General features: G+C 33.6%; 1 protein-coding gene across 5 annotated transcripts in view; it reads left to right on the forward strand.

Annotated features, from left to right (window-relative positions):
- The window catches only part of MCTP2 (multiple C2 and transmembrane domain containing 2), a 266381-nt gene that overhangs the window by 136066 nt on the left and 104357 nt on the right, over window positions 1–25958 (forward strand). For all 5 annotated transcript variants that reach the window (XM_074234164.1, XM_074234162.1, XM_074234166.1 and 2 more), the window contains 2 exons: window positions 2446–2632; window positions 4994–5087. In XM_074234164.1, coding sequence (XP_074090265.1) covers window positions 2446–2632; window positions 4994–5087 — 281 coding nt within the window. The remainder of the gene's footprint in view (window positions 1–2445; window positions 2633–4993; window positions 5088–25958) is intronic.

The raw sequence follows: 25958 nt of genomic DNA on the forward strand, positions 1-25958 counted from the left end.
ATTTAATTCAAGGCATATCTCCTCCAGAAAGTCTATCCTGATTTGTCTTTCCTACTGTAGTTACTAGCATTCAACTCTTCATAAATAACATTACACAAGACATGTATAATATATATGTATACATATAAACACATAATACAAATATATATGAACACACATATACATGTAGAATTTTGTAAATATCATTGTATATAATTATATATTATTATATACACTTGTATATTGTTATAAATATCTATATAAAGTCTTAGATACTTGTAACTATATAGACAGTTATAGCACTATATCGAGAGAGAGCAATATCCCCTTGAATATAGATAACTATGTAATATTAAATGAGTCTCCATCTCCAGACTGTGGGAATTTCAGTGATTCTCTCTTATACTTGGAATTCTCTCTTCCCCTGACTTCTTCAGCCAACTAAAATGGGAACTAAAATGTTCCTCTACAAGAAGACTTTCCTTATTCCCTTTAATGCTAGCACTTTCCCACTTTTGTCTCCATTTTATTTTATATAGCAATATATGTTGTTTATGCCAAGGGGATGGTCCTTTGCATTTCATTGTACCCTTAGCATTAATGCTTGGTATGTTTTAGGTGCTTGATAAATGGTTAGATATGTATAGAGAACATGAGCTTCTTCATGGCATAGCTATTTTGCTATGTGTTTTTTCATTCTTGGGATCTAATGGTCCCTGGAACCACAAACTCTTTTAATAAATGTTATCAAATATTTGAATCAATGAATGAGTGACTGAATAAACATTCATCTAATTCTATTTGTTCCAGGCTAAAACCCAAGTTCATTACTTAGAAGTCATATTTGTTTTTTTAAAAACCAAAATCAGTTTGGAAGTACAGCTTGACCATTCATTTCAATCAGTAGCATTGATTCTGATTAACTTTTGGAGGTTTCTAAAATAACAAATTTAACCTCAGAAATCTAACATTTGTTGCCACTAAGCGTACCATTGTATATTTTTGTCTTTACATCTTTATTGTCTGACTCGTGGCAACTTTGTGGCAAGTGTTTAATAGATACTTGTTGAATGATAGATATATCATTTCAGAATTCTTTGTTTTTTCTCATTCTCTAGGCTCATGTACAGTTTCATTTTTAACAGTGAGTTGATTTCTTAAAAGGCAATGTACAGAAATATAAATCAGTTATGATGAGCTAAATTAATTCTTTTTAAGGAAAAGGAATTTGAATATTTTCTCTCTGCAATAGCTAAACTATAGATTTATATTCTGTGTCACCTGAATGAAAACTCTATATTCTTTTAAATATAATTACTTGTTACCTATATCTCTTTATTTCACGTTATCTGCATATGCATTAAGATGGATGATAAAGGAAAATAAATCATCACGCCATCTGATCAATGATGAACATGGTCCTACTCTGAAACCTTTAATATTAATTTTTGTTAGAAACTGCAAAGAGAATAGAGGAGGAAAAAGTTACACATTATGGTACCAAATCTACTTAACATTTTCTTAAGCTTAACCCTCACAGTAGTAGCACTGTATGTAAACAAATCAAGTGGGGTCCAGGCCAACCTGGAGTGTTTTCAGAGGCAAAGCACATAAATGGTTTAGCACCTCAGTCTCTTTTCTGTGTGTTTGCTTCTGTATTTAAATGTGTTTGAGGTTTTCAACATTCCCAGAAAATTGGCTGTTAAGAGGCAGAAAACATGCAATTTATAGCAGATGGGTACAAACTCTGCCAGCAGTACAACTGAAATGGGATCAATCAACAGTACTTCATGCCCCATTTATCCAGAAGGAACCCACCTGGGGGAACCCTGTGGAATTTTTGCCTATTAAGAAACATCTTAACAAGTTTTCTTTAAATAAAAACTTGCCAGTTGGCATTAATCTGGCAGAAAATGGTTTCTCCATTAGCCATCTTTTTGTATTTCTCTTGTTCTCTTTTTAAAACTGTTATCCTTTGTTCTATTTACTTGTAAAAGACCAAGCCTGGAGAGGAGCCCAGATTAATAATGCCCAACCTTTGGAATTGGTTACATTTGTCCAATTGACTTCATTCGGAATATAAATACACACATACATACATATATGCACATATATATGTATATGTTGCAAAGATTCAGCTCTTCTTATTTCTGCTCACATGCTAGCTCCTTATTTCTTTTCTCTGTTTTCCTTGTTCTTTCTTCCTCTTCCCCTTCTTAATTTTAAAGTGTGTCTGATCAGCAATGAGTATTATAAGCCTGGGGAACACCTGCAACCTTCACTACCCTTCAGGGAAATGGAGCAATAAATTGGAACCCAGACTTTGTGAGGTTTCTGAAAGAGACTGGCCTATGCAGCACAGTGCGATTTTAAAGTAAAAATCAGTTGCTTTTGAATGTTCTAAAAGAACCATGAGTTAATCACCCCTCTCCTTGTTTCTTTTTGATTTGTGAAAATGATATATAGGTGTAAAGTGGATATTGCAGCCCTCCCACTCAAGCAAGACAATTGTTTAGAGTTGCCGCTGGAAAACCGTCTTGGCTCACTGCTTATACTGATCACGCTTACACCCTGTTCAGGTGTCTCTGTCTCTGATCTCTGTGTCTGCCCCTTGGCTGATCCTGATGAAAGAAAACAGATTTCCCAACGCTATGTGAGTTCTCTGGAATGATATATCACTTTTCTTTTAAATTTAAACAAATATTTTTATGATTAAAAATAGTATTTAGAAGGAATCTTTATCCAGAATATAATAGTTTGCTTCATAAAAGGAGAATTAACGCAGTTGTTAGGCAGATAAAATGAGATGCCAATATGCCTAATTATACATGGTTTGATGTTTATAAGAGAAAAGGTGAAAAGGTATCTATGTAGGTATCAACAAAGATTTGTGGATTGTAGGAGTAAACTTCACCTTATCATATTTACAAAGGCTAAGCAGTCACGTATATGATACATATCTGAAAGTTACTGTTGACTCTTCATGAAGCATATTTACAAAAGCAGTTACTGATAATGCATTTCTGAATATTTGCAAAATCGTGTACAGTCCCATGAATTTTCACTCCTTTTGGCTACATAAATATTATACCAACAACTGTCATTTGCAAGTGATTTATAGTAATCTAAATGATCACTTTTTTAAATGAGTATTTTTTCCCCTTGATTTTATGGTCTTTGATCCTCTATTTTACATTCTTCATTTATTAGTTCCCTAGTAACCTAGTTACTCCTCAGTTAATGGGCATGATTAAGGAATAACATAATCTAATTACAGATAAAATTCTTCATACATACAATGAAGTGCCCATCAATGTAGATGATACCATTCAGTTGTACTCTAAAATCTCTATTTGCCTAGATGCATTAACCTATATTTTAGCTATATTTCTTTTTCTTTCCATTTTTTTGGAGATAATCATATTTTAGTGACTTGCTCAGGGTCATACAACTAATAAGAGTCTGAGAACAGATTAGAATTCACATTCTCCTGACCTTGGAAGATCTGTGATCTATTCATTGTATCACTTAGCTGTCTCCCTTAATTATATGCCCATGAAAGTATAGAACTTAACTAACTACAAGTCTTTTAAAGATACTTTTTTTAAAAAGATACTTAAAAAACTTGTGATAGTTGGTAGTTAATATATCTGATGACTTTTGATAAGGGAAAATAAACTTAAAATGTTAGGGAAAGGTTAGGATGTAAACATTTTCAGAAGTCTATGACAAATGTCATTTACTTTTTAAGTGATCTCAAGAATAATTTTGGAGTTATTGATTAAAATTTTTAGGTTTAAACAAGGCAGCATTAAAAATAAAACTTGAAGTCGCTCTGGCTCACTAACTAGTAGAATTAACAAACTTGAATCTTAATTCATTTTTTTTTCTTTTACCCAAAAGCTGGCCAGTTCAAAAATTAATTATTTCTTTTACCCTTATATTTTTTGCAAATGTTAATGCATAGATTAATAAGTATTAGCCTAATTTCCTCATTTTAGATAAAGTTAATTGCATTTATTAAATATTATATTCATTAAGGACAGATTCACAACTGTTAAATTTCATTTATGGCTGAAAATAACAGCTATTTTGTATTTTTCAGAAACATTTCTGAAATCTTTTTCTGTTACAAAGAACCAAATGGACAGTGAAGTTATTTGCCACAATCATTTAAGTACTGGTTGTTTGAAAGGTTCTAGTTATGCAGATGTCAATCAAGATGTCCCTGTTTAAGAAGTAGTGATAAAAATATATATCTGATGCCACTGCCATTCACAGTAATGAATAACAAATGATGATAGGAGATTTGGTTTATAAAACCAAAGGGAAAAGACATTTTTCATTAAATATTAAGAAAAAGATTTCTGACCTGAGTTGCTTTAAAAAAGCAGATCCCATGTATCTACTTAATATAATTGAAAATTAATAGCTGTTGGGTCTATTTTGGATTATTTGTATCTCCAGAAAAACATCATGTCTTATATGCAGTAGGTACATAATAAATATTTTTTGAATTGAGTTGAATTTTCATTGGTAGAGATACTTATACAGAGACCAAATTCCACCACCTAATGTCCATAAGTTTGCATTTGTGGAATAATAATGGGAACTTTTAGGGAAGTTCAGAGTTGATTTAGTTAAAAAAAAAAAGGAATATTGTCTGTAACTATAAACATTTGCCCTTGGATGAAGAGGAAGAGTATGTCTAGTGTCACCAGGGAATGACGTTAAAGAGAAATCTTATGCAGTCATAATGGTTTCATTTTGAAGATGCAGCTGATTAATGCTTGACCATTTGCATTTTATGTAGCAGATATGAATGCCTATTTTGCTAATGGGTCCATTTTCTTAATGGGTTTAGTTGATTTTACCTGCATTTTTGCAGCTCTTCTTTAAGGATATAAAAAGGAAGATAAAATGAAAATGTTCTTCCATAAGATTTAAATGCCATTTAAAGAGTATATCAATGAACTATTTTTGTACTTACTTAATTCCTTTTTTCTCTCCCCAGTGCTTACAGAACTCCCTGAAAGATATGAAGGACATTGGCATTTTACAAGTGAAAGTTTTAAAGGCAATAGATCTCTTAGCTGCAGATTTCTCAGGTACAGCATACTTTCATTTACTCATCAACAGTTATTTCTCTTTCCATCTATTGGTGTCATTGCTTTTCCACCTTCTTTGTGATCTAGTGGCAACGGAAAATATGATGAGCTACGAATGTTTATACTAAAATCATTCCTTGTAAGATAGTCAGGGACTTAATCAAATTTGTTTAATATATTCCTTTGCACTAAATACTTATAGTGAGTTTTATGATGATTGGTTTAACAAAGTAAAAACAATGGGCATTTGCATAATAATTTATTTTTTATGTACATTATCATCTGATCCTCACAATACTTAGAGAGGGAGACAGTACAAGCCCTATTATATCGATTTTACAGATGAGGAAGATTGAGGCTCAGAAAGGTTCAGTGACAATCAAGATCAAATATTGTTTAAGTGGCAGGGCCCGGGGGCAGATATTAAACTCACAACTTTTGTTGCCTCATTCAATGCTCCTTACACCATGAACACTTCCTCAGTAGTAATGGGGTTTGAGATTTTTAAGGAAGCAGGTAAATTATGAGCATTGCTATGTTTTTAATACTGTTAATTTGCAACCAGAATTGATGTAATAGTGACCCTAAGAATGAGTTATTTTACTTATTTCCTGCCTTTGATCAATTAAAAAAAATTCTTTCCTAGTTCCAGGGTCTTATCTTATAGGTCTATCTAAACCACAGACAGAATGTGTAACATATAAATTTTAGTCGTAAGACATACATAATATATACTTGAAATTCACTATAATGATAAGAAGAAAAATTCATGTTTATATTGTGCTTTAAGTTTTCCAAAGTACTTTCCTCCTAATGACCCTGTGGGATAGGTAGTGATATAGAGTCTAGAGCAGGGGACCCCTCTATAGATAAGTCAGTTTTATGAGTTTCTTTTTGAAATTCACTAAACATAGATTCTTGGATGCAGACAGAGATAGTCATATCTCATACAAAATTAAGTTCTCTAATGAAAATCATATATATTATATATGTATATTTGCATGTATAAACAAATAATCCTTATCGTCCACATACTTATTTTCCATGATCACTAAGCACAGAGTCATTGTAGGGGGCAACGATTTGTCTTTCCATGGATATTCCTTCAAACACAGGGAACATGAGAGTAGAGATTTTAAAGACTTCTTTATAGAAGACTGAGCAGTTGGAACTGACATTTGGGTCTCTCAGCATGGGCTGCCCTCACTTCTAGTGCCAGCCCATAAGCTGATCCAAAGATTGTGAGGGAGAAGTCATTAATTTATTCATTTAACAAGAATTTATTAAGTTTTATTATGTACCAGACATATCTAGACATGGTGAATACCCTGAGAAAAGCAAAATGATTCCCCTCTCCTAAAAAAGTTTACATTCTGTTTGGAAGATACAGCATGAATACAAATAAGTGCACATATAAACATACATGCAGATTAAGTACTATGTAAGTTAGCATGGGGAGGGAACTAGTTATTGGAATTTATCCAGAGAAGTCTCTTGCGAAATATTTGGTACTTGAATTGTCTTGAAGGAAGTAAGTAATTCTAAGAGATAGAGATAAAGAGGATATATATATATATATATATATATATATATATATATATATATATATATATATATATGTATATGCTAGCCACCATGAAAGATGGCCCAAAGATGGGAGATGGGAAGTTGTGACATATTAAACCAGTAGTCAACTCAACAAGCATTTATTAAAGGCTGGGTGTGTGTTCTGGAATGCATATAGCAGAAAGATATATAGTCATTGTCTTCAAAGAGGGAAAACAACACAAGAAAATTGAAAGGAGAGGCTGAGGTGGGAGTAGAAGTTGAAGGAAGGGAATTTGAGAGATATTCAAACAGGTGCATGATACATAAAGACCAGAGTCAAAAGGGAAACAAAGGGGAGTGAAGATAAGGTTGAGAGGCAGCTAAGTGATGCAGTGGATAGAGCACCAGGCCTGCAGTCAGGAGGACCTGAGTTCAAATGTGACCTCCAACACAAAATAATAACCTAGCTTGTGTACCTTTGGGCAAATCACCCACTGCCTTGCAAAAAAAAAGAAAAGAAAAGAAAAAGACAAGGTTGACCAGGGCATTTTCCTTAAAAGATAAGTTTTAGGAGGAAGAAACCTGAATGGTGGAAACAGGTGTGCTAAGGAGAGGAAAGTATGCATGATGTCCTTTTAATTTTAATCTGTATTTTTAATACTTTTCTCCATTACTCTCTTAAGACTAGACTATCAGCAAATGATAAATAAATCCTTGCCTTGTGGGTTGCCTGTTCCCAAAGGGAAAATACTTAAACTGAAAATTTAACACAGCTCCCAGGAGCCAGTTCAAACTGACTCCAGCTCATTTTGAGGCAGAAAATACTTCCACTGTGAGAAATCCCAGAGTTAAGGAGATGTCTTTGCTATGATAAAATTCAGAGAGTTATGATAAAATCGAGAGTATGGCCTGTAGAAGAATGAGGATTAATTTGGTTGAAACATAGAATACAAAATATACAGTAAGCCTGGAAAGGTAAATAGAAGTCATGGTCATGTTATAGAGTCTTTTAATCAAGATGAGAATTCTGCATTATATTCTAGAAGTAATAGGGAGCATTAGAGTTCCTAGAGCAGTGTAGTAATATAGTTAGACTTCTTTAGAAATATCACTGGGCAGGGGTGGCTAGGTGGTGCAGTGGATAGAGCACTGGCACTGGAGTCAGGAGTACCTGGGTTCAAATCTGGTCTCAGACATTTAATAATTATCTAGCTGTGTGGCTTTGGGCAAGCCACTTAACCCCGTTTGCCTTGCAAAAAAAACTAAAAAAAAGTCTTTTGGGGGTGGCTAGGTGGTATAGTGGATAAAGCACTGTAGTGGATAAAGCACCGGCCTTGGAGTCAGGAGTAGCTGGGTTCAAATCCGGTGTCAGACATTTAATATTGACTTAGCTGTGTGGCCTTGGGCAAGCCACTTAACCCCATTTGCCTTGCAAAAAAATGTAAAAAAAAAGAAATATCAATGGGGCTTCTATATAGAGGCAATCCTAGAAAATACTTGAACATAGAATAATCACCTTGGTTTCATAAACATTTCTTGCCCAGAATCACAACTAATATCCAAGGCCAGATTTGAATTCAGGTCTTCCTGACTCCAGATACAGTGTTCTGATCAAGTTTCTCTGCATTTGCAGTATAATTATTACCATTTTCATACACAAGTATAATTAGCCCCCATTTTTTCCAGACTCCAGATCCAGAGGCACTGGCTTGGTGTATCTTCATTTAACATACTATAAGTATTATTATCTCCTTGTTTTTGCAAAAAAAAAATTGAATCCATTGAACCTTGAGATATTTGCTCATGATCACACGACTAGTTATCATCAAAGTAAGACTATTAACTACTCTGCTGATTGCCAGTGCTACATCTTTTTATCAGACCAAGTTAATGCTATTTGAAATATAGGAATACAATGTAGTTCCAGTGTAGAACCTATGCCTTACTTACCAATGACTATAGCTAGCTGGTATAAGGGATAGAGTGCTGGATCTGAAATCAAGAGCAATCATCTTACTGAGTCCAAATCTAGCCCCAAGCAATTAGTTGTGCAACCCTGGGTAAGTCATTTAACCCTGATTGCCTCAGTTTCCTCACTGTAAAATGAGTTGAAGAAGGAAATGACAACCACTCCAGTATCTATGCCAAAAAATCTCACTTTGGATAACAAAATTTTGCAAGACTGAAAAACAACTGAATACACAACAGGAATTGACTCAGTTCAGATGCATACACTCATTTAGTATAATGACTGACAAAATAAATTGGTGAATAGGGAAAATAAAATAGTTAGTGTAAGCTTTGGTATTCGCTCATTTTTGAATATACTACTTAACTTGCCTTTACCTTTTTTGAATCCATTAATGCTGTGACATCTCCTAGAACAAACTTTTCTTGATCTCCTCTGATGATTAGTTTTAGTCCTCTCCTAAATTTGCTTGGTTGTGTACATCTTCTTTAGCCAACTTGAATGTCAGCCCTTTAAGGGCAGGAGCTGGTGTGTATGTGTGTGTGTGTGTGTGTGTGTGTGTGTGTGTGTGTGTGTATGTGTATGTGTATGTGTGTGTGTGTGTTTGTATTTGTAGCCCTCAGGGCTAAATATTACTTTTTGTATAATAAACTTGTAATTATGCTTGTGAATTCATTTGAAATCTTTGCCTGGCCTCAAATATAAGTCTTCAGTACCAGGACTTCCATCCAAGATGGTGGAGAGAAGACAGGCACTATCTCAAGTTCTCCTGACTTTCCTTCAGAACAACTATGAACCAAGTCTCTTAACAGAATTTAGATCCACAGAACCCAGAGAACCTAGGAGAACATCTCAGTAAGATCTACCTCAGGGGAATGTGGGTGAACTAGGGGCAGAGAGCAGAGAGCCAGTTCAGGGAACGTGGGGTGAGGCCTGGGGACTAACCTGAGAATATAGTGGCAGAAGTATTTGCTATATGACCCAGGAGAGCTCCAGCACGGTCACTAACCATCGATCTGGTCAACTCTGCTGGTCTGGAACATCAGAGTTGTGAGCCCCTGTGTTTTCATTGAACAATCAGAGTTTCCATTTAAGTCCTCCCCCCATTCCTATGTATGAAAGTGACTCTTCCAGAACACACACAGTAATAGCTCCCCAGTCCCAGGTTCATGCCTGGGTGGCAGATCTCTTCCAGTGTTGATTAAGAATTAAATAGACAAATTATGTAGCCTAAGGGCCCAGCTCACATTGCTCCAGATTATTGCTGATCCTGCTGCCTACTCCAGCCCCCAGGCCTAGGGAGTGTGTCACAGAAATTCCAGAGAAAGCATCTAACATCCCCTACAAACTGGCCCACTTGAAGTTACTAAACACAGTGAGCAAAACCTCTAGAGATCACAACACCAAAGTCTGTGAACCAGCCCCTCCCCCAGCACAAGATCCTAGGAAAATGAAGAGAGGCTAGTGAAAAGCAGGGTCCATTGACTGTTACCTTGAAGATAAGGATCCTAACTCAGAAAGAACTAGAACTTTAGAGGAGAATATAAATTAGTCTCCAACCCAGAGAGACTTCTTAAAAGATATCAAGAAGGAGTTTTAAAGAACTGAGAAAAGAAACACAAGAGAAAATTAACACTTTGCAAGAGAAAAATTATCATCTTGCAATAAAAAAATGAAAATACATTTGAACAAGTGCAAAAAGAAAATGCTTTTCTCAAAATCACAATTGGACAAATGGAAAACTCCTTCAAAAACTAGAATTGACCAATTGGAAAAGGAGTTGCAAAAGGTAAATCAAGAAAATTCTTCTCTGAAAAAAAGATTGGAATCTGTGGAAACTATTGACTTCTGGAGACAACAAGAATCTTTTAAACAAACCCCCCAAAATGAAAAAAATAGAGGAAAATGTAAAATACCTCATTGGCAAAACAACTGACCTAGAGAATAGATCCAGGAGAACCAATTTAAGAATCACTGGACTCCTTGAAAACAAGGAGAAGAAAAAATGCCTGGACTCCATACTTCAAGATATAGGCAAGGATAATTACCATGGTATCATGGAACCAAAGGACAAAATAGTTATTGAAAGAATACATCTATCCCCACCTGAAAGGAAACCCAAAATGAAAACACCAAGGAATACTGTGACCACACTCTAGAACTATGAGATAAAAGAGAAAATCCTTCAAGCTGTCAGAAAGAAACAATTTAAATACCAAAGAGCCAAAGTAAGGATTACATATGACCTGGCTGCATCAGCATTAAGTGATCAAAGGGCCTAGAGTATGTTATTTCGAAGAGCAAGGGAATGCAGCCAAGAATTCATCATCCGGCAAAACTGAGTCATCTCTTCCAGGGGAAATGATGGATATTTAAGTAAATAGGAGACTTCCAACTTTTCCTGATGAAAAGACCAGAGCTAAATAGAAAATTTGTACTTCAGATAGGAGATTCAAGAGATACATGAAAAGGTAAAAAAGGGAATAGGAAAAAAAAACTGTTACCTATTAAGATGAAACTGGCTATATCCCCACCAGTGAGAAAGATTCTCATAGCTCTTGAGAACTGTAACTTTATGAGAAGGAATATACTTAGCCAGAAGTAATGGACACTCATGACTAGTCTATGAATTTGATAGAATGATTTAAAAATAATATCACCTTAAAAAGGTAAAAGAGAAGGGAGGATGGAAGAGATTGAATGGGGTAAATTACGTCACTTGAAGAGGTGCAAAGGACCTATTACAATAGAAGGGAAGAAGGGAGGAGGTGAGAACCACCTGAATCTTACTCTCATCAAATTTGGCACAAAGAAGGTCACACACACACACACACACACACACAAAGAAACTCTTTATCTCTCTCTCAATTAAGTTTATAAACATATCCTACTTTTCACATATTAAGAGGTAAAAGGGAGGATGAAAAGAGAAACTGATGGAAGGAAAGGAAGAAGGGGCAAAGGGAAAGGGGAAAGAAAGGGAAGGGGTTTGGATATAAGGGGGCAAACACACTGAAGGAAGTGATATTCAGAAGCAAAATATTGGGAAATAGGGATAATGAAAAAAGGGGGAAAATATAAGCAGAGAAAAGTTAGTATGGAGGATAATAAAGATTTAGTAATTATAACTTTGAATGTTAATGAGATTAAGTCTCCTGTAAAATGTAAGCAGATAGAAAAGTAGATTTAAAACCAGAATTCTACAATCTACTGCTTACAAGAAAACCATTTGAAGCACAGAAATTTATACAGAGTAAAGGTAAAAGATTGGAGCAGAACTTCAGTGGAAGTCAAAAAGGCAAAGGTAGCAATCCTTACTACAGAATTGTTTTTGTTTTATTGTTTTTGTTGTCTTATTACAGACAAAGCAGCCACAAAAATAAATTTCATTAAAAGAAATAAGGAAGGAAACTCTATGCTCCTAAAAGGTACCATATACAGTGAAGCAATTTCAATACTAAATATGCATATACCAAGTGATATAGCATCCAAATTCTTAGAGGAGAGACTGAATGAGTTCCAGGAAGACATAGACAGCAAAACTCTTTGATAAATCTAACCATAAAATAAACAAGAAGGAAGTTAAGCAGGTAAATAGAATGTTAGAAAACCTAGGCATGATAGACCTTTAGAGAAAATTGAATGGGGAATAGAAAGAAATATACCATTTTTTCCTGCAATACATGACACCTATACAAAAAATTTACCATTTATTAGGGCATAAAAACTTCATAATAAAATGCAAAAAGGCAGAAATAGTGAATACAAGTCCTTTTCAAATCATAATACAATTAAAAATCACATGCAATAATGGGCCATGTAGAGATAGACCTAAAACCAATTGGAAATTAAATAACCAAATTTTAAAGAATGAGTGGATCAAACAACAAATTATAGATAGAATTAATGATTTCATCGTAGATAATGACAATAATGAAACCACTTACCAGAACTTAAGGGCCAAAGCAGTTATTAGGGGATGTATTATATCTCTAAATGCTTGCATGAATAAAATAGCAAAAGAGGAAATCAATGAACTAAGAATGCAAGTAAAAAACAGAAAGAACAAATTAAAAATCCCCAATTAAATACAAATTGGAAATTATAAAAATTAAAGATGAAATTAATAAAATCAAAAGCAAGAAAACTTTTGAACTAATAAATAATACCAAGAGTTGGTTTTATGAAAAAAATAACAAAGATAAACTTTTGTTTAATTTGATTTAAAAAAAAGAAGGAAGTAAACCAAATTACTAGTATCAAAAATTAAAAAAGGTGAACTCACCACCAATGAGGAGGAAATTAAAGTAATAATTCAGAACTATTTTACCCAACCGTATGCCAGTAAATTTGATAATATAATTGAAATGGATAAATATTTACAAAAATATTTTGCCTAAGGTAAATGAAAAGGAAATTAAATAACTAGATACTGCTATTTCAGAAAAAAGAAATTCAACAAGCCATCAATGAATTTCCTAAGGAAAAACATCTCCCTGCCCAGATGGATTCACGAGGGAATTCTATCAAACATTTAAGGAGCAATTGGTTCCAATTCCATATAAACTTTTTAGAATATGGAACTCTGCTTAATTCCTTCTATGAAACCCATATTGTGCTGATATCTAAACCAGGAAGAGTCAAAACAGAAAAAATTATACACCCATTTCCCTAATGAATATGGATGAAAAAAAATCTTAAAATTTTAGCAAAGCAAGTTATCATAAGATAGCATATTATGACCAAGCAGGTTTTTTTTCCTAGGGTCGGTTCAATATTAGGAAAACTGTCAGTATAATTGACTAAATTAATTACAAAACTAGCAGAAATCATATTATCTCAATAAATGCTGAAAAAGTATTTGACAAATACAGCATCCATTCCTACTAAAAATACTAGAGAGCATAAGAATAAGTTCCTTAGAATGATAAACAGTATCTATCTGAAACCCTTCAATAAGCATTATATACACATAGGGATTAGTTTAGAGGCATTCCCAATAAGATCAGGGGCAAAAAAAAAAGGATGCCCATTGCCACCAGTACTATTCAATATTGTATTAGAAATGTTAGCTTCAGCATTAAGAGAAGAAAAAGAAATTGAAGGAATTGGAAGTAGAAAGAAAGAAAGAAAACTCTCATTCTTTGCAGATGACATGATGTTATTTACCTAGTGAAATCTAAAAAATCATCTATAAAGCTACTGGAAACAATTAGCAACTTTATCAAAGTCGAAGGATATAAAGGAAACCCATATAAATCCTCAGCATTTCTATATATTAATAGCAAGATACAGAAGTAAGCACTAGAAAGAAAAATGTCATTTAAATAACTTGAGACACCATAAAATATTTGGGAGTCTACCTGCCAAGGCAGTCTCTCAGAAACTCTATGAAAGCAACTATAAAACACTTTTCACACAATTAAAATTATATTTAAATAACTAGACAAATATCAACTCCTAATGGATAGACTGAGTTAATATATTAAAAATGAGAACTCTACCTAAATTAAACTATTTATGTAGTACCATAACAATAAAAAAAAATACTTTGAAGAACTAGAAAAAATGGTAACTAAATGCATATGGAGAAACAAAAAGTTAAGAATATCAAGGGATTTAATGGAAAAAAGTACAAAAGGAGGAGGCTTAGCCTTTCCAGATGTAAAATTATATTATAAAGCATCAGTCATCAAAACTGCTTGGTACTGGCTAAGAAATAGAATTGTGGATCAATGGGAAAGACTAATGCAAAGAGACAGCGGGAAATGGTTATAGTAATCTACTGTTTGATAAAGAGCCCAGCTTCTGGGATTAAAAACTCACACTTTGATAAAAACTGTTGGGAAAATTGGAAGATATGCCAAAAACTTGGATTATACAACCACCTCATACCCTATACCAAGATAAGATCAAAATTTGTGCGGGATTTAGTCATCAAGACAGTATTATAAACAAACTAGGAGGAAAAGAAACAGTTTACCTTTCAGATCTATGGAAAGGGGAGGCGTTTATGGTCAAAGAGAGAGAGAGAACATCATATAAAACAAACTGGATAATTTTGGTTACATTAAAATTAAAAAGGTTTTGTACAAACAAAACCACTGTAACCAAGATCAGAAGAAATGTAGCAAATTGGGAAAGAATTTTTACAACTATTGTTTCTGACAATGGACTGGTTTCTAAAATATATAGAGAATTGAGTCAAATTTATAATAAAACAAGCCATTCCCCAAGTGACAAATGATCAAAGGATTTACAAAGGCAATTTGCAGATGAGGGAATCAAACCTAGCTACAGTTATATGAAAAACTGCTGTACATCATTGCTGATTAGAGAAATGCAATGTAGCACCTCACACCTCTAAGATTGGCCAATATGACTGGAAAGATCAATGATCAATGTTGGAAGGATGTGAGAAATCTGGGACACTAATGCTTTGTTGGTAAAGCTATGAACTGATCCAATAATTCTGGAGATCAATTTGGAATTATGCCCAAAGGGCAATGAAATTGTGCATACTTTTTGATCCTTCTATACCACAACTAGGGCTATACCCTGAAGCGATCATGAAAAAGGGTAAAAATATAACATACAAAAATATTCATAACAGTTCTATTTGTGGTGGCAAAGAATAGGAAATCGAGGGGATGTCCATCAATTGGGGAATGGTTAAACTAATTATGGTATATGTATGTTATGGAACACTATTGTTATATTAGAAATCAGGAGGGATGAGATTTCAGAGAAATCTGGAAAAACTTGCATGAATTGATGCTGAGTAAGATGAGCAGAACCAGAAGAAATTGTACACCTTACAGCAGCTTGAGGGTAATGATCAACCTTAATGGACTTGCTCATTCCATCAGTGCAATAATCGGGGACAATTTTAGAGTATCTGTGATAGAGAATACCATCTGTATCCAGAGAAAGAACTGTGGAGTTTAAACAAAGATCAAAGATTATTACCTTCAATTGTTTTTTTAAAAGTTGTCTTACATACTACATAATTCTGCTATCTCTAATATTTTATTTCTTCATCAAAGATGTTTTTTTCCTCTCAACACATTCAATTTTGATCAATTCATAGCATGGAAACAATGTAAAGATTATCAGACTGCCTTCTGAGGGGAAGAGGCGGGAATGGGAGGGTGGGTAAGGAAAAAATTGTAAAATTCAAAACCTTACCAAAAAAAGATAGGTAGAAACTACTATTGTATATAATTGGAAAACAAATAAAATATTTATATAATTTTTTTTCAAAAAGAGTCATTAGTACCACAAATGTTCAGTTTTCCAGAGAGCATTCTGAACTCATGAATCAGGAGTTATCTGAACCTAAATAGTATATGAGTTTGAGAGGGAGACTATTAAGTGTTTTATATATAATCTCTGGTTATATCAACATTTAAAATCCAGATATTTACCTTTGCTTTTGAAGAGTCTTATCACCCTTTTGAAACCAGGAATTTATTGAATTGTATTCAGGATTCAAGAGATGAATATTTGAGAGCCAAAGGAAAAGAGAGTCTTCTTTTTCCTTTAAAGAAAATTTGATCACAGCTAATGAATTCTTTGAGATTTCCTGAACCTTCTGGCAAACCCTCCCCATCAAGAATTTAACTTGTAGGGGTGGTTAGGTGGTGCAGTGGATAGAGCACCAGCCCTGGAGTCAGAAATACCTGAGTTCAAATTTGGCCTCAGACACTTAATAATTACCTAGCCTTGGGCAAGCCACTTAACCCCATTGCCTTGCAAAAAAAAAAAAAAAAAAAAAAAAACCCTAAAAAAAAAGAATTTAACTTGTTGACCATTCAGTTTGTATTTGGCATATCAAATACATTTTCAGAGTGTTGTGTATAAGAAAAGACATTCGTCTTCAGTAAAACATATTTATCAACCAGTTTACTCTTTATTTTAGAATAAAAATTATTTGCAATCTGTCTTATGTGGGGATTGCATATTCCACAGTGAACTATTTCGAGATCTAAAGGAAATACTTCAACTCTTGAGTTAAACAGGAAATGTTTTATACATTTAATAAAAAATAGCTTATTCTATTAGGTGAAAACAATGTTTCTGAGTGTAATAAGCAATCCATCTGGTATCTTGATTTACAAGAAGGTTTAGATTATTTTTTAAAAGGATCAAATACAGTTTCCTTGATATATTTTAAAATGTACTTTGACAAACTATCTAAAAATTGCCTGAGGTTGCACCTCAGAGTGCCACCACTAGGAGAGTTAATAAATAAAACCTCATGTTCTTTGGAATCCTATCATTTAGAAAACCCTGTGAAAATATCTATCTAGTTGATATGATCACATGAGTATGTGACATTATAGTTATCCAGGAAAAGAAAGTTTCGCCAGTTATGAAGAGTAAACAGATTTATTGGGAAAAAAAGCAGTGCCCACCCCCCCTTAAAGACAGTCCATGTATAAGCAATGATTGGGGACAATAAGTAGTTATTAAGCTCTTTTCTTATGCTAGGTAATGAAGGATACAAGACTAAAACGTCAATGTTCTAGTCCTTAGAGAGCTGCCTTTCCATCAGACACACACACACACACACACACACACACACACACACACACATACACACACACACACACACACACACACACACACACACACACACACACACACACAGAAAGACACGCAAAGGATAGAGGTAGAGACTAAATCTATGATTTGTCCTTGCAAATGCCGGTGAACAGCATCTCTACAACTTATAGTCTAGAATCACCTAAAGCCCTTAGATATCATATATCCAGTATGCATCAGAGGCAGGACTTGATTCTAGGACTTTCTGGCTTTAAGGCCAGTTCTCTTTGCACTACACCATGTTGTCTCTTATCCTTACAAACATGTGTGTGTGTGTGTGTGTGTGTGTGTGTGTGTAAAACATTAAGTATATGCAACATTTTGGCAGGATGCATTAATAAATAATTGAATAAGAAAGGCCTTATTAAAAAGGGGCTCCTTGAGATAAGTATTGAAAGAAATCAGAATTCTAAAAAATGGTAAGGAGGGAATAACAGAACATTCCATGAATGGAGGAGAACTTCGTAAATTCATATTGATAGGAATTACCAACAGCAAGGACAGTGTGACTGGATTGGAAAATGCCTATAGGATATCCATTTTAAAATTTTGAGATAGGCAATTAGAAGCAATGTGAGACTAAAACCCTAGACAGAGAATTATGCCAATCTTTTCTTTTTGCTTCTTTGCTTAACGATTTTACTAAAAAATAAAAAGCAAGTTATCAAGTATAGGCAGCAAAGCACTGTGGTAGATACAGCTCTAGTTCTGAAGTCAGGAAGATCTAGGTTTAAATGTGGTGTTTGATTGGGCTGCCTCTTTTAACCTGTTTGTCTCGGGTTCTCCATTTGTCAAATGATCTGAAGAAGGAAATGGCAAGTCACTCCAGTAATTTAGTCAAGAAAAGCCGAAATATGGTTGAGTCAGTCATAACTGAAATAACCAAACAACAAATCAAATAGGTTCTTCTTCAGAATGTAAATGACCCAGGCAAGAGGAAAGAATGGAGGAATGGTTCTTGAGTCATTCTTTTTTAAAAATTTTATTTATTTTTTCCAATTACACGCAAAGCTGGTTTTCTACCTTCATTCTTTTGCAAGCTTTTAAGTTCCACATTTTTTACCACCCTCTCTTCCCTCTCCTTGCTCTCCCTTCCCTTATGACAGTGAACAATCTTGTATAGTATGTACATGAACAGTCATGTTTAACATATTTCCATATTAGTCATAGTGTGAAAGAGATTTTAGAATTAAGGAGAAAAATCAAGAGAAAGAAAGAAAAAACAAATGACATTTTTAAAAAGTGCACATAGTATATTTTTTTCTGAATTCAGATCTTGAAAATCCTTCCTACAAAAGACAGTATTACAGACATAAGAAATTCTGCTTTCAAGAATCAGTGCAAGTTTGCAAAGAACTTTTGCTGTAACTCCTGTTTGTGATGATTTGTAATTTTCTTAGATCTCTTGATAATAAATTTCCAATTATGTTCCAAAATTTTAAATAACAACTTCAGTGAAGGGGTTTCATCAATATCTATTGCTATTGTTACTTTTGGAGTTCATTGACCACTTAAAAAAGACTATTATTTGTTATTGTGCAGATTGTTGCAGAAGAAAAAATTTAAAAGTCACTAAAAATAGGCATCATTTTTTTTAGTACTCAAAATAATGGCTATTAAACAGATGTACTAGAGTTGATTTTCTTTTGTTCTTGAAAAGAATAGCATTAATTGTAAAATGGGTTATTATTTCTGAAGATATTTCTTAGAAATGCAAATCTATCTAAAAATCAATAATATTTAAGTTTCTCTTCAAACTTTTAAACTGGTCAAATCTGTTCATATATATGCATATATATATACATATATATATATATATAACTTTTAAATATTTTATCAAGTTAGAGCAAAATAATATCCTTAATAAGTTTATATTTTAGGTATTAAGTGTTTTAATATGTGGAAGTGCTATCTATATCACATTTAAGTAATAGTTAAATTCATTAATTTCTTCTGAAATATTTTAGTTTGAGCCTAAAGTTATTTACATGTATATTTATGAATTTACTTCCAAATATCCCAACTGAATTTTGTATTTCAATTATTCCAATATTTGTCTATCAAAAAGGAGAAATGTTTTTCAATCCTAAAATATTTTATCTTTGTTATGATCTTGTTCCTTTTAATTGGAAGAAAGACAGTCTAGTATTATCAATTCTGTAATTAACATTATTAGCCCCGTATGTGATTATCCTAATGGAAAAGTTAGTGCTTGTCAGATACTTTCTATAGTTTGTCTTACAAGCTTATGTCCAGTAGAGTCTAAAATCATCTTTAAGTAAAAGGTTATTCAGTATAATGTCATTTACATTGAAGTAATTCATGCCTGAGCTTTGATTCATGAAGCAAATGACAAATAATTTTTTGAGACTAGTGCCAAAGATAGCCTCTGTGTTTTAGTGTAATGCAACCAACACATCTCATTTGGCTGCTACTATTTAAAAAAAGTAATATCATAAGTTCTTATCACACAAAAGGGGAATCATAAAGATCAACGTTCTCTCCTATGCCATTGAGAAATAATGAGTACTGCAAGTACTGTTTCCATAATAATGCCTTCCTCAAATGGTGCTGTATTTCCTACTCTCCCTAGGCAAGCTCTTAGATTTATGAATTAATATTGATAAAAAGTAAAATCAGGGTCCCTTTAAGAGCATAATAAAGAGCTAATCAAGAAGACAATAAAGATCTCTAAGGGTTAACAGAAGAGTTATGAAGGAGCTTTAAAACTTTTCATATGGTCAGAAGAGTATTGTAATTCAGTGATCATAACCTTACTTTAAATGCTGAGAAGCATCAGTGACCGTCTGATGACCCTACATCTATTGTTCAAGTAAAAGCACCCCTAGTGAGGAGAAAGGATTTGTAAATGGACCTGGATAGCCTAATTGCAGAAGCAGCACATAGGATTGCTATATTACTTTAGGAAACTTCAATACACACATTGTCACATTAGGGACTAGATGGAGTATAAGACAGAGAATGTCAGTAGTGAATTGAGAAAAACTCTCTTCTTCTTAATGTATATCCTAGGATAATTAACACTTGGACTCTCTTCTACCTAAATACAAAATACATAATCAAAACTATTATACTTTATTAATAATACAAGACTCGTTCACATGACTTGATATTTGAGTTACTGTACATATCATGGCTATAAGTATTGAATTGACTGTTCCTTGAAAAATGCTTCAAGGTCTCACCAATGCTACTACATAGCACTGAGCACACAAAGGTAATGTGAAAACTTCTGCAGGACAAAGGCAACCATAGAAAACTATGACAGCAACTCAGCAGTTCTACAAAATTGTGTGATCCAAACATGAAAATAGTGTTCAGTTATCTCTGTAAAGCTATTTAGCAGGTAAATTATTAAGAACATCCAAAAACTGATCTTTAACATTAATTCCTATAATTTGATAATGAATAGCTAGAGTTTTATTGACATGCTAACTTTTGGGGATTATTGATGATGCAAACAAAACCACAGCTTGAGAAGCTGATTTTATAATCTGAAGAATAATTTTCAGATATTTTTTTATCTGATATTGGTAAAATGAAAAAGTCATAGACATTAAATTCTATGAAGATTGCCAGAAAGATTAAACTTTCTGTGCTGCATTGAAGGATATATATATATATATATATGATAATTTAATAATCATACTAAACCCCAATTGATAAATGGTCAAAGGATATGGAAAGGGAATTCTCAGATGAATAAATTAAAGCTATTTATAGCCATATGAAAAATTGTTCTAAATAATTATTGATTAGGGAAATGCAAATTAAAAAAAAACTCTTGAGTTGCCACCTCATACCTATCAGATTAGTTAATGATACAAAAAAGGAAAATGATCAATGTTGGAGGTGATACAGGAAAACTGGGACACTAAGGAATGTTGGTAGAGTTGTGAACCAATTCAAACTTTCTGGAAAGCATTTCATAATTTTCCTCAAAGGGCAATAAGACTGTGCAAACCCTTTGATTCAGCAATAACACTATTATGTCTATACCCTAAAAAGATCAAGAAAAAGGATTAAAAAAACTCAAATTACCAAAATATTCATAACAGCTCTTTTCATAGTGGCAAAGAATTGGAAATTGAAGGGATGTCCATCAATTGAGGAATAGCTGAACAAATTGTAGTATATGAATTTGATGGAACACTAATGTTCTATATGAAATCAAGAGACAGGACTTCAGAAAAGCCTGAAAAGACTTGATGCTGAATAAAGTGACATCAACTGAAACTGAGTAAGATGAGCAGAATCAGAAGAACATTATATACAATAACAACAACATTTGGTGATGGTCAGCTGTGATGGATTTATTCATTTCAGTATTACAAGTATCAAATACAATTTTAAAAGACTTGTGAGGATAAGTCCCATGCATATCCTGAGAGGGAACTGTGGAGTTAAAATGCAGACCAATGCTTACTATCTTCAATTTTTAAAAGTTATCTTATATATTATGTTTTTTCTCTCTAATGCTTTTTTCTTCTATTTGGATTTAATTCTTCTTTCACAACATGATTAATATGGATCTATGTTTACCATAACCGTACACGTAGGGCCCATATTAGATTGCTTTCTGTCGGGGGAGGTGCGAGGGAAGGAAGGAGAAAAATGTAAAACTCAATACTTTGCCCCCCCCCAAAAAAAGATTGATGAAAGCTATTATTGGAAAAACAAAAATACAAAAAATATATACTAAAGTGAAAAGATTCCCCTTCACCCCTGAAAGGAAGAAAGTCATGAATGAATTGCTACTGATGACAGGTTTGATTTTTGCAAATATGTATTCCAGCATCATTGATAAGGTACTCAGAAGTATAAGGTGTCTTTCTAAGACACAAATATATTGGAACATCAGTTTTAAATCAGAATTGGAAATTATTTCAGAATTTCTACTGCCTCTAAACCCTTTACTAGCTTGTTTTTTAGATTTCCTACTCATAAAAAAGTACCTCCTCATTAAATGTTACTTATCCAATACTTTCTGGAGGGAACCCTCTTTCAGGTTAGAGTTTCACTAAATGATTTCAGAAGTCTGTTCTAACTCAGGGATTATGTACTTTCAGAAAAAAACTGGGGCTTTGAACAAATAAAGTAACCCTTTTTCAGCCACCTGCTTTTCATATTCTCCCATTTCAATGTTCATCAGAAGAGTATCCTTGGTAGTGGATCAGCAATTGTAGAAATCTATTCTCTTTCATTTGCTTCCTTCTCTACAGAGATATAGAAATTTATCTGACCCTAGTCACCAATGTCTTTGTTTTATTTTGTTTATTTTAACAGTATAATTTGTAGGCATATAGCAAATTACATTATCAAGGAATATCAGGTGCACTCAAGTTCTAATACTATTGGGACTTCTCTCAGTCTATAAAATTGTGACTGTATAGAAATCTTGATGAGTAGACTTCACCATCCAAAGTGATTGGCACATTTTCTGAGATTTATAGTCACAGAGATAATATCTGAGGTGAAGAGCTGTTAAGTGACTTTCTCATAGTCTCAAATTCTCTATGTGTCAGAAGCATGATTATTTCTAGTGTCATGAAAATATTAATTTTTATCATTTAATATTTTTCATCTTTTTTAACAAACACCAAAAATATTTGGAATGTGTTCCTCATTTGTTACATGCTTTAAAAAGAAGAAAATATACTTTTTTAATAAGAACATCCACCTTTAAAAAAATTTGATCTTTGCACACTAATTTTTGATTATCTAGATAATAGTTTTGTTAATGTGAAATGTCTTTTCTGCCTTAGTGAATATCTTGGTATGCATAAAAATGCTATTCTCAATAACTGTTGACCAAAAACAGTATTCAGAACACAAAATTATAGAGTAGGAATTGTTCTTGGCATATTCTATAATACTGTGCATTTTAAGTAGATTCTGTAAGTTAAGAACAGTGGCTGTTGTCTTTTGAAACACAGGTCTGTGTAGCAGAAGAGAATAGTTCCTATAGTTATTGTTCTTCTGGCATATTAATCAAAAAGTCTATTTTCTTGTTTTTCTCCCCATTGTTGGCTTTTGAAGCTGTATCCATAGCAATACATCTCCTCTTAAAGACATTCTCATTTCAAAAACATTTTGGTAATTGAAATTCTTAGAAAACTTAATAGTAGCAATTGAATGCTTTTAATATTGTTTGTGAACACCATGGTGATTTTAACCTAAATCAGGGGGAAAAGCACTTTTTAAAAAAATTGAAGGTTTGTAAGTAACTTCAGCAGGAATTCCTCTTTAAGACTGTCAGAAAGAATGGTATCTAGTTTGTGTAAATTTGTGGAATGAATATAAAGTTTATAATGTTTTATTAATCTGTTGCATTTTGAGTATGAAATCCAGTTCATTCATTTCTAGGGTTGATGAATAGTTCCCTTTATATAGATAAAACACTTCTTAGTTTCCAGAGTATTTTTGTCATGCTGCCTTGTGAATTAAATATCACTAGCTCCCCTTTTTACCAGAAAATAAGTAAACTGAGGCACATAAAGGCTCAATGACTTGTCTATGGCCATAAAACTATAAAGTCTTAGAACTGAAAATCAAACACAAGATTTGGAGCTCCAAGTCCATTCCTTTCTCTACTGCAGCATGCTACCTCAAAGAAGCTACTCAATTCTTACTGAAAATATTCCAAAAGAAGTTAAAGGAAAAACATCATTGTGTATTAAATTAGTCAGGAGAAGCTTCATGAGGAGATAGGTTCCAAACTAGCCTTGAAAGAACCATAAATTTTAGATTGGGAGAGCTGGGATTTTAGATCAGGGAAGAGAGTGAGCAAATACTTGTATGTAGGAATAATATTTCATATGTGGAATGGGACAGCAAGTAAGTTAGTTGAGCTGTTGAAGAAGATGTTGTATTGAGGAATTTGGAAGTGATCTACTAAGCCATGGTTGGTTCTCTCACAAGAAACTGTTAACAAGTTTGTAAAAGCAGTGACTTTGAAAGACTGTGGCATGTTATCCTGGTCTCCCCACCATGATACTCTTACTTCTTTGATTCAAATAGCTCTTAAGAATAGCTCTTATAGGGGCAGCTAGGTGGTGTAGTGGATGAAGCACCGGCCTTGGAGTCAGGAGTACCTGGGTTCAAATCCGGTCTCAGACACTTAATAATGACCTAGCTGTGTGGCCTTGGGCAAGCCACTTAACCCCATTTGCCTTGCCAAAAACCTAAAAAAATAGCTCTTATATAAGTCTTATTTTAATCATCTTCCTTTAAGGGGCAGATAGGTCCAATGGAATTTGGATTCGGTATGATGGTCATTCATTTCCCTTCATTCTCAGTTTCTTCATCTATAAAATAGAAATAACTATAATAATACCTACCTTAAAAGATTTTTGTAAGGATCAAATAGGATGACAGGTAAAGTGCTTAAAGTATATAAATATCTAGCCATGATGATGATGGTGATGATGGTGATTCTGATGATGATTCTTAACTCTCTGTTCTATCCATCTCACATGCATACTGTAATTATTTCATTATGGCCTATTTTGTTTTCCCAACTGATAAATTGTCCTTTATTCTTCAGTATTTTCTACTTCATCTGGAAGGTCCTATCTACTTAATTTAGAAAAAAAATTGGCACCTTTAAAACTACACAATCAGGGCAGCTAGGTGGCATAGTGGATAAAGCACCGGCCCTGGAGTCACGAGTACCTGGGTTCAAATCCGGTCTCAGACACTTACTAATTAGCTAGCTGTGTGGCCTTAGGCAAGCCACTTAACTCCATTTGCCTTGCAAAAAAAAAAATAAAAATAAAACCCAAACTACACAATCTCTCAACCAGCATTAATTGTTGACAATGTAGACAATGCTGTAGACAGGCTATACTAAGGATCTAGAATAAAAAGTGAAATAACCATTGCCCTCAGGAAGTTACATTTCATCAGAGCAGGCAATATATGTGTATAAAAAACATACATGACTATATGGAGAGAGAAAAAGTTATGGTTATATACAAGGTAAATGCAAACTGTTGGAAATATCCCAGGAGTTGGGGGTTGAACAAGAAAGGCTTCCTCTTGAACTGAATATTGAGGGAAATTAGAGATTCTAAGAGGCTGAGGTGAAGAAGGAGTATGCATTCTAGGCATGAAGGAAAACCCATAAAAAGTCATGGGCATGGGAAATGCCAGATATGAGGAACAATAAGAAAGTCTGTTTGACTAGACCATAGAGCATATGAAGGAGAGAGATAAATAATGAGGGAACAAACAATATTTAATGGTAAACTATGTTACCAGGTACTATGCTAGGACTTTATAAATTTTTTCACATTTAATGTTTACTGAAACCCTGAAGGTGGCTGCTATGATTCCCATTTTCCAACTGAGGAAATTGAGAAAAAATGTAAATGATCTCCTAGTATTACATAGCCAGCCAGTGGCTAAGTCAAATTTGAATTCCGGTCTTCTTGTCTCCATTACAGGAGTTCCCTCTGCCTCCTGATTGCCTAGACTGAAAAGGTAGATGAGGGGTTAGATTGTGAAGACTTTAAAGTGCAAAGGGAAGAATTTGTTTTTCTACACAGATAATAGGGAGTCACAGAAATGTATTAGATTTGCTGCTCAAAACCTTTGTTCTGAAATTATTCTGAACTTGATTCCAAGCATTTTAATCACTCAAGTAACTTAGGTAGTCAAGATCACATTTTCCTAAATGGATCCCATTGGGAATGGGAACTACTGAATTGTAGCTAGGGCCATAA

The sequence above is a fragment of the Macrotis lagotis genome, chromosome 4, assembly GCF_037893015.1.
Source record: "Macrotis lagotis isolate mMagLag1 chromosome 4, bilby.v1.9.chrom.fasta, whole genome shotgun sequence".
NCBI lineage: Eukaryota > Metazoa > Chordata > Mammalia > Peramelemorphia > Peramelidae > Macrotis > Macrotis lagotis.